The 12,735-nt window shown below is 36.3% G+C and overlaps 2 protein-coding genes across 4 annotated transcripts in view; one reads left to right on the top strand and one right to left on the bottom strand.

The window, feature by feature from the left end:
• Positions 1–3,777, top strand: part of LOC145765376 (uncharacterized) — a 30,218-nt gene extending 26,441 nt beyond the window's left edge. Inside the window, exon 4 of the mRNA XM_082577192.1 lies at positions 3,279–3,777. Coding sequence (XP_082433318.1) covers positions 3,279–3,742 — 464 coding nt within the window. The 3' untranslated portion in view covers positions 3,743–3,777. The remainder of the gene's footprint in view (positions 1–3,278) is intronic.
• Positions 3,778–4,298: 521 nt separating this feature from the next.
• Positions 4,299–12,321, bottom strand: LOC145765375 (uncharacterized). 3 transcript variants are annotated; one of them, XM_082577191.1, is made up of 13 exons: positions 12,185–12,321; positions 10,963–11,043; positions 10,364–10,429; positions 9,846–9,962; positions 9,440–9,520; positions 9,208–9,262; positions 8,843–8,921; positions 7,672–7,805; positions 6,927–7,055; positions 5,937–6,068; positions 5,653–5,736; positions 5,270–5,338; positions 4,299–5,175 (listed from the first exon to the last, which is right to left on the bottom strand). In XM_082577191.1, exons 3-13 carry the CDS (start codon positions 10,399–10,401, stop codon positions 4,987–4,989), a joined length of 1,107 nt encoding a protein of 368 aa, XP_082433317.1. In that variant the 5' UTR covers positions 10,402–10,429; positions 10,963–11,043; positions 12,185–12,321; the 3' UTR covers positions 4,299–4,986. The 3 variants fall into 3 exon arrangements, with proteins under 3 accessions (XP_082433317.1, XP_082433316.1, XP_082433315.1); XM_082577190.1 differs by having other exon boundaries at positions 9,429–9,520; XM_082577189.1 differs by lacking the exon at positions 12,185–12,321 and having other exon boundaries at positions 9,429–9,520; positions 10,963–11,177.
• Positions 12,322–12,735: the final 414 nt, after the last annotated feature.

The raw sequence follows: 12,735 nt of genomic DNA on the forward strand, positions 1-12,735 counted from the left end.
GCTTGAAGCCATCAATCAATAATTGATTTTTGCATCTTTTTGACTTTACATTGAATGAAAAAAATACAACATTATATCAACAAAATTTGCATTTTCTTCATTGGCATTTTTTACATTTATTACCTGAAATGTGGTAATTTTCTTTCATCCGCAAACAGGTAACCTTATAAGGTGAAAAGAAATAAACTACATTTTAATAATTAAACTATTCGAAGTTCACTCATAGATATAAATATGATATGATAAATCAATCAAAACATGTTTTTAAAAGACCATTAGCTGCCCTGTACGCACTGCATTAGCTACTCTACAAGATATTTTGACATGTGCTGTGTTTTCAGTGCTGATATCTAACTTTGTTAACAAAACATCCTGTCTGTATTTTCGTTTCAAAAAATTGATGAGCTGTAGCCTACACCAGACTTTACTTAGAAATGTGTTCGCTTTTCATATGTGAAAGCACTCATCAGCTAACGTTTCCATGCGATAATTAATTGTAGCCTTCAGGATTTTTGCACGAAAGATTTGTGGTCAGCTCATAAGCTCTGCTTTTGTATATTAGATATGGCAACGTTAAAAAGATAATTTTTTCTACATAAGATGACCATTCGTTTGTATTGTTTTTCTTGCGCTAAGAAATCCATTAATAGTTGATGGCTGCAAATATCTGTGTGCAGTTATTACAGTGAGACACTTTTGATAGTATTGTAAACAAAAACATTTATTAATTATTCATGTTGTGTGGCAACGTTAGGCTGTTGAGTTGTTCAAATGTCAATACAGCACTTCCTAAGATCGCACGACGCCATTTTTCGGTTTTACCCGCATGTGAAGTTTGTTGTCAACTTACACAATGCCTCTAACTTTCCAACTTCACAAGGGCTAGATCAGAGGTGACGAACCTGCGGGCCGTCAAAGAATTTTGTGCCCGCAAAACAATTTGACAAGCGCTCATGCATTATGCCTTCACTGGTAGGCCTACACCTTTCCTTTGCTACAGGTCGAGGCTGACAGATGAAAATATTTTTTACTATTTTATGCTTCAATGCTGCATAAGATAGCTTCAGCTGTATGATTCGCATAGCCTTTAGTTTGTTGTTTGAAAAACAAATTTCATTAACTGATTTGTTGTTTCGGAGCATAATGCTCGAAACATTTCGTCAACTTGAGCAAAAAGGATAGAGCCAATAAAAGAAGAAATCATATTCATATGAAAGCAAACGCTTAAACTCGAAAATTAAACTTTTCAAAGATAATTTCAACTGTGTAGGTTTTATTACAGTAGAACTCGGTTAATCCGGATAAAACTGGAAGTTTTTTTCTTGAGAAACAGCTTTGGATTATCCGGATTATTTAATCCAGATCTTCGCCTATTCCGGACAAAAGTTGCGCTTTCTCTATCGTTTTATCCGGATTTACCCGATTTTTTGTAAGGTTTCCATAGAAACTCGTCTTCGGTAACTGTTTTCAAAAGTTTTGAGTGACTACAGATTATTCCGACACGCATGTCTGAAGATGTAACTTTTGCCAGTGTGTTCTTGCGTTAGACGCAGAGTCTACAAACACATTCATTTTACATGCATTTCAAAAGAACTCTATCACTGGGTCGCTAATGTGGTGATCGCGCGTCTCGGAATTGGCAGATGACCACACTAATGCGTTCAATTTCGGTGATTTTTACCGATACCCTTCTATCTAGGTAACGTCAGGCTTGATAGAACCGTCATCGGTTAATCCGGACCTTCGCCTAATCCGTATGGAATCGCCGGTCAAATCGAATCCGGATTAACCGAGTTCTACTGTACTTTCATTTGCCGTTTGTTACTTTTCATGAATAATATCTTGAGTCGCTTCTAAAACATTTCATAGTAGGTTACGATTAAAAAGTTGTATGTGGCCCGATAACACATGTGTATTGTGTAATTGACAAAGTGGCCCGCGACCACAAAAAGGTTCGTCACCCCTGGGCTAGATCATTCACCACAAAACTTATGTATAAAGAACAATCTTTTGAGCGCTATGACTTCTTTAAAACTTGATCTGATTTCTTTTTGATTTTCTGGAATTATTGTTATTATCCTAGCGCACTTTTGGTAGATTTAATAAGCTACACTTTCTGTTGTAGGTCAATCGAGTCCCAGCTTACAAAATCTGTCCATAAACGTTTGCAGGTGTTGGTTCAATGTAAAGAGAGCGGACTTGGCTACCTAAGATTGACGTTCCCACCGTTAAATAAAAGTCACTGATTTAACTTTACTTTTGAATATTGGCAAAAAAAAAAAATTCAAAAAAGTTTTTGCCTGCTTGATAAGAGACTGTGAGGATGATACACTGATCATGCTAAAAAAAAACAATAAACGGCTCAATCAAGCAGCGCTTTTTGGGATCTCGGTGTGCGCTTGACCAACGCATGTTAACCACTTCCAATCGGAATTCGCGTGACGCGATCGTGTAAACGGCATTTTTTTCTCACTTTTCTGCATTTTGCACTGTCTTGTACAAAAAGAAAAAGCAAACATTGTCAGTGATTGACATTTAATTTGGACGTGAAAAAATGTGGTTTTGTGTTATTATTATTTTTTTCAGCCTTTGAAGTTTCTGCAAAATGCTGTTTAGTGCAGTGCTGGATTAATGCTACTGTAATTTTTTGCAAAGGGGGCCCAAGATCTAAAAGTGCCCCGGGCCGTCTATCAGACTGAACCCGCCCCTGTGGAAAAATACTTCGATTTACAACAAAAGAAAATTCGCGATGCCTCCTCTTACAGCTAAGCAACCACTGGAATACGCCACAGGCAACTTTTCACAAACAAAATTCTGCTATAACATTGATTTATTACAGCTGAATCATTGCCTGAAGATAAAGTGTCGGTTACTTCATGTCTGAATGGAAATTATCTTCTGGAGCATAAATACTACATGTTAAGTTAGCCTCAAGTCACAGCTTGCCCCGTATCTTTGTGACGTCACGGTGAGCTGGGTTTTAGGAAGTCCAGTTTTTGCTCAGGGCTCCACCACACCGGCCCCGCGCTGTTTGATGATCGAAAGATCGAGACGTCCTATTGATCAAGCTATAGATTTTTTTTATAACTCTTTTTTCCTTTCATCCTAAATTTTTCCGAAAGTGTAACGACCGTGCCAATTTTTTTTTAATTCAATTATTTCGGTCCCAAGCGCGTTTTGTCGCTTCTCCCCCTATGTTATGTTGACATGTAGCTATCATGTTTGCAGTTGTGGTCAGAAATAAATGAACTAAACCTAATAAAGTTACTTTTGTGCAGGTAATTTCCTTTCATTTAGCACGAGTGTTGGTGAGCAGTACACACCACGGATCATGGGAAGTAAAGTGCACTTCCGAAACGTTCACCAAAACGATGGAAAAGTGTACAGAAACGGAGTATTTCATTGCCCCATTGAAGGAACTTTTCTTTTCCTTGTCAATCTGGTAATGAAGTATCGAGAAAGCTGGTCGATGTCTGACGCTCACAAGCCGCTGAGAATAACTTTGCGCGTAAATGGGAAAGATAAAATAGAACTCTTCAAACAAAGTAAACCGCTTAAAACGTTAGACAACATTTTTGATCCAACCGTGTCAAGAAGTGTGATTTTGAAGCTCAAGAAAGGCGATAGAGTGGATATTTTTTTCTATGGTACAGCTCATTGGATGATCGTTGGTAATAGAAGTCTGATTGTTTCATCTTTCATGGGAGTTTTGTTGCAAATCAAAAAAAATGTTTCACCATAAGCTTTCCGTGCTGTAGAGCATGTACTGATAAAAACTTATGATCAGGTGACCCGTTCTCGACCAGAGTAAAGTAAATCAAAAAATCACTGGAGTTTATCTTTTTTCATCAATAATTTACCAGCACCGATACACAAAGATATTTTTTGACAGTGCATTTATCTTATCTTTTTTGATTGCTAGAGACATGTAAATCTCACTTGTCAAACAGATTACTGTGGAAAACCTGGAATTGTTTGAAATCTATTTGCCAAAAGACGTTCATTGGGGCAAAAGCTGACACCTTGACAGAAAGATTTCAATTTTACGTGGAAGTGGTAACAGCTTTAGTAAAAGAATTTGAACTCACCATATCATATAAAGTATAACCACCAAAATAAAATTTTCAAAAGTTTTTTCTTGGCGTAAAAATAAGAACGTTGTAAATTAAGCTATCTTTTTTAAGCTACTACAAACGCAAAAAGTTCCCGAAACATTTTGTCCATGCTTTTTTCACATCTACATTTTTAAATTGTACTTTTCTTTTTGATCCACATCATCCCTGACTGCTTCGTCGATTAGGCACAAAACGAGATAAACACTTAAACAGTGTAGCAGCACTTTGAGCAAAGAACAATGTAGTTTATAGCTGCTAAATGATCATCATAAAAAAATTAAGAACAGCGTCTTTTTTATGTTTATTTACATACTATCTATTTACGTGAATAAAACAAAAATAAGAATATGGAAGAACGTGGGCTTTAAATACAAACAAGAACTCTGCTGTATGAAGTCGGTCATGCACCTGAGAATATCAAAATAAGAAAGCTTCTGATCTAGGTATAGTGCCTAGGTATGACAACACATACGCATTAAATTTTCCATCACAATTTCATGAACAGTTGCAAATCATAAACATTTAAAAAAAGAAGATTCTAGTCATCACTATTGTAGCAATTACACTTGAAAAATGATTGAAACATTTTCCTTCTTTTCTGATACTGCATTCAGCTAAAACATCATTGACTATTTTTGTCGGTTTTATAACTCAATTTGCAGTTGCAACAAATTCAGTTTTGTTTCATAAAAAATTGCATTTAAAACTACTACATTAAAAAGTTCATAAAAATGACCATGGGAAAGAAGACCCGGGGACGAAACTTATACTCAAGTGTAAAAATAATGCTTGCACGTTCAAAACCTTTCCATTTTACGTTGACAACACTCTTTCGCATAAAGAGCCAACGGTAAAATTTGTGAATGAAATCCTACTGCTTCTTGAGTTGATCTGGCGTCAGCGGCGGCGTTAAAATGTTGTTTTCTGACGTCACTGGCACCTCGGCAACGTTAATGACGTCACAGTAGGCAGCTGCTGGCACGGAGTTGTCAGAGATGCCGATGTATTGCACGGGAGCGAACCTCAAGGGGTCTGATGGTGGGGCAAGTAGAGTGGCAGGCTAAAAATCGAAATGTTGTAATGCAGAGAGTTTGTGAAAACAAATGTAAATGCTATTGAATATGACGCAAAACACATTTTTCAAGTTGACTTACTGGACGAAGAAGCGGATTTCGTATTGGCGGATGCATATAACCAGGCGTCGGTACCATCATTTGTATGGGCTGGAAAAACATTTTAATCCGGAAGTTAATCGCTGCTTATGTGATTAGCATTTTGCTTATTGAATATGAGTGATCCATTTCATGAAGGTCTTGAATTATTTACTGACTTGTTCTTCATAAACTTGTAATATCATTCTACTCTACTGAATAGTATTCTACCATTAAGAAGTCTATGACTAAGTGGGTTCCACGCAAAGCGTTAAAGCCTTGAGCCACTAAGCCAAATTAAATGAAAAGGAATCATGAGTACTTTAACTGAATAAGAAAAGAACAACAGCTTATGGCATAATAGTTGATCAATAGCACTGACTAACTTCTGAATGAGGTATGGTGTACACCGGGTTACTTGTTTGCTCCATGACACCACCATGTGGTCTAATATCCAATGGTTGTATGACCTAAAATTAAAACAAATATAATTTCTTGCATGTTAGATTTTACTATTGTAATCAAAGGGTATATGACTATATGCCAGAACTAGATGCTTGCTCAGAGGGTATGCTATATGCATGATTACAAGGTATAGGACTACATGCTAGCTATACTATATGACTTATTACATGGTATAATTTTATAAATAACAGCAAAATTAGTTTACCTGTGCATTAGAAGGGACAGAATGTGGAACTACATACGGAGCAGCACTTGGTGCCACGGGTACAATATTGACTGGGCCAGCACCTGGGTGTTGAATAGGCGCCGTAATGACTTGCCCACACGCTCCAGGCACCTATTTCCGACAAAATACAGATCAAAATTACAAACACTCTTACATTTAAGCGATTCTGTATAAGTTGCGAACGTTTTCGCCATACACATGTTAGCCTTTATCAATCAACGAAGTAATTGATCTGACATACATGAACTGAAAAAGGAAATATACAAGAATGAAACCAACATATAGCAGAGGAGATAACGATACATAACTCGGTGGAATGACGCAACGGACAAAGCGCTCGCTTTTCAATCATGCAATCCTGGTTCGACTCCCGGCTTAAACTGTTGAAAACTACCGACACGTCTAGGTTAAGATAAATTGGGTGAGCGTAGTTGCTGAAGGAGAGACCGCCAAGAAAAAGGAATTGGCTGCCCTTCTCTCGTTAGTGCCGAGAAATAATTATAATTGGAACTATTGGTTTGGTTTTAAATCTTTATCCTCGTGCTGACAAAGCCTTGATAGGTTATTCCTGATAGTTTCGCATACCAGTATAGAGGCTTTTGACGCAGAGGCGGTTATCGAGATGGGCAGAGTGAAGTTTCCGATGGATGAAACGTTGCTGCCGTGGAATTATTCCATGCACTAGGTGCCGCTAAATGGACAGCAGTCCTGAAATGGGTTGCTCAAGAGTAGGTTACACCCTGAAAGCCAAACCAGCGCCGCGTGATCTTGAGCGCATAACCACTGAGCTAACGTGGCGGATATGATCATCTTTAACGCAAACACTTGGAACCAAGTATGGAACTATCCTTATTTACTATAGTTTTTTCACCATCAAACACTTTTGTTTTCGTTACAGTCCAACATTAACATCTACATTAATAGAGCATCAACGAATACCAAAACCATCCATCAATTTATTATACATACCGGTTGATGACATGCCGTATGTAATGTGTTGTCGTAACTAGGATAAGCATGGGTAGTAGAGTATTGGGACAATATGGGGTACGAAACTGCATTATTGTTGTAAGCCACCATTGAATTTTGGTTTAAAGTCTGAAAAATAAAAATATTTAGGTTTAGCGGAGTAAAACAGCTACAACAATCTTCGATAAAGTTGTAGTCGAGCCCTATATTTTAGATGTCCGCCCAGGTTTGGCCCAAACGATAAAAGTTTGCCGACCTGACTATTCTAGTCAGCGAAATTGAAGTTGTACTTTCCCACTTAAATAAATTTAAATACTATTCGCACAAATTTATCAACACAAAAAGCTCATTCACTGAGTTTCAAGATAGGTTAGAGAATTTGCAGTTTAGCCATAATTTTAATATATTTTAAATTATATAGTCAACTATAATAAGTTTAACTTAGTAGCCTATAACTGTTAAAGTCAAAACAAGTCAAAAAGTTGCAACTAAGAATCACTTAATCTCACAGTCAAGTTCTTTTTTCAGTTATTTTCAATGCATTCAGAAAGTTAGAACGAGACTATTCACAGGCATTAATTTAGCAATACTGCAGGTTCTTCTGCTGTCAAATAAGCTAACCTACGAAAAAGAATTGTAAATGCGGATCAGCCTACCACGCACAAGCTACAACACTTTATGAAAATGTACTTTATTTCAAACCAAAAAAACACCACATTTTAAAAATTCAACGTTATTTTCTCACCTGTGGTTGACAAGATAAAGAAATGGGCGTTGTGAGTGCGGGTGGAAAATATGTGATGCCATTTTGATGAGTGTATGATGCGTATCCTCTTGGATGGAGTATCCAACTGCCAGGAGGCCCAGGCATGTGAATATCTGAATAAAAGTAAACATTTTTTTCATATATAGATAAACAAAGCTCATATATTCAGAATTGAACAAAAAAACAGAATATTTTTTTTGTTGGTATCTAAGTAATAAGTATTATTTCAAAAACATAACGATTTTTCTCGAGAAAATGCAATTTAAATCTCTAAAATGTGTTTTGTTGTACATCTAAGATTTAATATTGGATTGAAGTCATGATTGATCGAAGATATTTTTATCTTTAAACTACGAAACGCTCTTTGGAAGCTTAATTGTGGCATTTTTGCATACTAGTATTTGTAAAAGGTATGAACCATTTACGCAGGCCCGATCACCGAGACTGACAGAGTCAGGTTGTTGCCTCGTATCTGCAAATTATTTCATTTACAGGTGCTGCTGCATGGAGAGTGGAGACTCAAGCTGTCTTAATTACTCAAGTCCATACTCCGAGTGTTGAGTCAGCACTGCTTGGTCTCGACTCTCGACCGTTTCTTTATTTACAAAGTTGGACGCATATCCAACTGAGCTTCTATATGTCTATTATGCATAACCAATTTATCTGACAGCAAAATGAAATAACTAAATGCCTGGTGAATAGCCCTTTTCAGTTTTTAACAAAGTGAAACTTGATAACCATCTGCAGGTACGACCATGTAATTTCGCTATAAAACATACATGCCTGAAATTTGTCGCAAAATGAGCAAATCCGCCCCGATAGCTCAATTGGTTAGCGCGTCACTTCTGGAATGAAGAAGCTTCAAGATCAAGCGGCGCTGGTTCGACTCTCGGGGTATGCGCTTGAGCAACGCACGTTAAGGACTGCTCTCCATTCAGCGGCATCTAATGGATGGAATAGATCCCCGGCAACAAGACTTCAACAATCGGAAACTTCACTCTGTCAATCTCGGTGACCGGGCCTGCGTCAGTGATTCAAAGCCTCTACAAGTATGCGAAACTGCCAGGATTAAGCTCTACAAGAAGCTTTCCCAGTCCGAGGATAAAGATTCAATCAATCAATCAACTCATTCGCTACACATTGCACTTACCTTTAGGAAAGCTGGTTTGGTGTTTCTCTATGGCAGGACCGATGTTTAGCTTTTTACCATTCAAGTAGAGGCAGTCCTCCTGTATAGAAAACTCAGTTATTTTTTAAAACAAGTCAGATCTGAATCGCATAACATCAACACACTGCTTTTTAAATCGGTGCTGTATAATCCATTACAGCACTCTTTTCATGACTGTTACCAACTCTCACTACAGAGAAACTTGGCGCTTCATTGCCTCCACCAATCCTCGACAAGAGGAAGGGACTTAATGATGATGATGACCAAGTTGACATTATTAAATCGTTCAAAAGATTCTGCACCGTTCAAATGATTATATGACTCTTTGCACCAGTCTCTTCTCTTACCTGCTCCCGAACTTTATTTGCTTCTTTCACTGTTTCAAATGTAACAAAACCGAATCTGAAAGTCATTAAGATGATTAAACTCAAGTTTATAAGCGTTTTTAAAATTACAAGCGTTATGTCTAGTTATGCTCTTGAAGTGAGGCTAATTAAGCCAAAATGGGAAGATAGTTAATTTATATTTGGATAAAAGCACTTTATGTAGTAAATAAGTAAGTAAGTACCCTTTGGACACCTCGGCTCGATCTCGAACAACTTTGGTGTGTGTGATTCGGCCGAAAGAGGAAAAATATTTTTCCAAATCTTCTTCCTTAGTCTAAAAAGTATACACGCAGTTCCACTTGTATGAATACCAACAAAAGCTGCTTATACATATACACACAGCCTGTTTTGTTTGACTAAACAACATCGATTTAAATTTTAAATGATATCAAGATAGCGATTGGTAATTTAAACAATTAAAAATAAAATAAAAAAAGTAATCTATAATATAACGACTTAGGAAAAATTACCTCCCATGCTCTTACACTGGCGTGACAAGCTATGAATAAATTTAAAAAACATGAAGCTAACTGAGATAGGCCTACAAATCTACTACTAGTCGCTCAAAACAATCCATTCCACGACCTAGATGTTTTTACCTTGAAATCAATGCCACCAATGAACACACGATTGGGAACAACTTTTCCAAATTTTGGAATGTTAGCATTCGCAGCAGTGGTCCCGCATTCATACAACATCCCGGATGAATCGGCAAGCTGCTCGAAAAAGATGAGAAAATATATCTGAACCTCATCAAAATTTGTTCTAGGTAAACCAAGTTGTGTCAATGATGAAAATTGATCAGTTTTATTGTTTCAACCAACAAAACCTCTAGGACTATACTCTCATCTTAGTAGGCTGTCCTGTATGTATGATATATCTGATAAGTTATTAAATGAGCGTCAACAGCTTTAGCAGGGCAGGTAGTTCCAACGCAGATGCATTGCGGCGCTAGATATTTTAAAATTGGTGATTGAAGCAATCTAAGCTCTACAAAAGAAAAAGGAAATTAAACGTTTTTGAAAAAATGCTGTTTTTCAAAAATAAAACACGATCGGAGTTTCACAGAAAAATTTAAGACGTTCATTATTACGTATAGCCTATACGTAGTCTTCACCTCAACCGGTTGGAAATTTTGTGCTTGTTGTTGAACATTTCTTCCGGAAAAGTCGCTTTCGTGATTCTAAAAAAAAAAAATCACGTTTAATTGATCAGCACATTGTTGATTATGAAACCAAAATAAATCAAAGCTTACTGAGAAAAATAAAAGTTTACAACAATGTACGTGTGAGACATAAACTACAAGGTACCTTAAAAACAAACAATGCACGTAGTTCACGAAAAGAAACGTAGCCTAGTCGTAAAAGTGTATAATCTTTATCGAACAATGACTACCCAGACTGTTTCGAATCTCTACCAATTTATTTCTTTTGTCATTTTACAAATTTATTTAAAAAAATGTGTTTGTCGGCTTTTATACTCTACAATCTCTGCGTATTAGTTGGCTGACAGTAGGCCTACTATAAGCCTGAAATCTGAAGTATATTAATGCAAGAGGTTAAACAAGTGTGTCCCAAGGGGACGGTAATCATGCCATCATCACTAGCAGGAATTTTTAAAATGACGTTCTATTTACGTTACTTTAACGATAAACAACAAAGTAGCAGAAACAAGACTGGACTTTAGAAGGATAAATGAACATGGTATTTTCGTCACCTTGGCTGGTGAATACAAGTCGTTCTGTTCTGCACTTTCTCGAGGCATATTGTTCTCTTTAAAATCTTGGTGGTACATCTCCTGTTTATACATGAAATTTATTTAAAACTGTTGAGTTAAAAAAAATGGATGGATAAACTTCACCTCAAACGGCATAAAACAAAATGTAGGTAAAGGTAGTAATGATAGCTATAGACTTCTTTATTTTCTACTGCTCAAGTAGACTGTACATTACAATCAGACCGTCAACTGATTCAGAGAGAACTTGTCACGTGCCCCTCAAAAACTGCAAAAAAGGGATGCACTTTTTTTCAGTTTTTGCAAAGTTTGTTCGATCTTTGCGCTCGCTCAATTCTAAGCATTGTCTAAGCAGTGGATTTAATGGGAGGAATCTTTTTACGTGCTCATGAAAAGGTAACAAAATAATGCGATATTCCGAAACAAACACTTTCCTCACAACTAGTCAACAATAAAAATATCCTACTTCAGTGTTAAGTAAAGGTAACATATGCCTTGTATTTCATAGGCCGCATAGGGGAGGGTGAAAAATTCAGATTTTCGAAATTTTACAGAAAGACTCCATAACAACCGGCAAACCTTAGGCAACAAACAATTTATTGAATTTCTTCCGTGGTCGGGAAAATATTTGAAACATAACTCCAAATTTAAACCAAATCTTGTAACTCAAACTTCTACAAAATTCCGGTTTTGCAATAATTTTAGTTTTACAGTTGGTCAAATACAAAGTTTGTGCCTTGGACAAAAAAATTCTTGGATTCAAAAATAAACATAAAGTGACCAAAATAAAGAATTTTTCCAAGTTTTCTTTGAGAGAGCCCCCAGACCTCCTACCAAACTATCTACTTCTTCAGACCCCAACTTTAATATTATCTACTTTTTCTTAATAAGTTTGCTTTGTCGAAGTCTGGTGTCCCTCTTTCTAGATCCATTACTGAATCCGAATGCTCAACTGTATATTTAAATTTAGTTACTTAACATAAAAAACAACTTTTATCATATAATGTTTCTTAAAACAGATACTAAAAAATGTTAGAAAAAGATTAGGCTCAAAAGAATAACAAAAATAGAAAGTTTTTTTGACAACGTTTGTAGATACTTTCATGAAAAACAGTCAATATTATTTTACCACGCTAATCATAAACAATTATTATAATAACATTCTACCAACAAAACAGTAGCAAATAATCAAACGAAGTCTTACCATTCAGTTCATCAAGAAAATACGAGTTTGGATTTAATTTACAAAAAATAAAATACAAAGACTTTGCACTGAACGTATATAACTAAAATACAAATATTAACTAAGATTGAACGTTAGAAAACAATTCTTAGATTCACTGTCAGCTTCAAAAGCAATTAACAAGTTTAATAGATAGCAGACGATCGATTTATCAGTAGCATTGATACGGTACAAGCTATGCTCAGATCGACGTAAGCATTTGCCCTGTCAATCAAATTTTCCTCGGTGCTTTGAGTGCGTAATCTGAAAGTAAAACGACAGTCTTCAACATTTTTCATATGCCTTAGATTGTGCGACAAGTACAATAATAATATATCGAGATCTGTATATCAAGATGCTCAACCTGTAATTCAGTCCCAACTAAAAAATCTAATCGAAATTACACATATGGGTCTGACAAATAAGACCTTCTAATCTAAGTTAAACGAAAGTGGAAAAAGCAAGCGGCTAATGTAGATTTACAAAATCCCAGCTTGAATCTAACCAGATTTTTCAAACCTGAACGGAACCCG

Source organism: Aplidium turbinatum, chromosome 2 (genome assembly GCF_918807975.1).
Source record: "Aplidium turbinatum chromosome 2, kaAplTurb1.1, whole genome shotgun sequence".
Taxonomy (NCBI): Eukaryota; Metazoa; Chordata; class Ascidiacea; order Aplousobranchia; family Polyclinidae; genus Aplidium; species Aplidium turbinatum.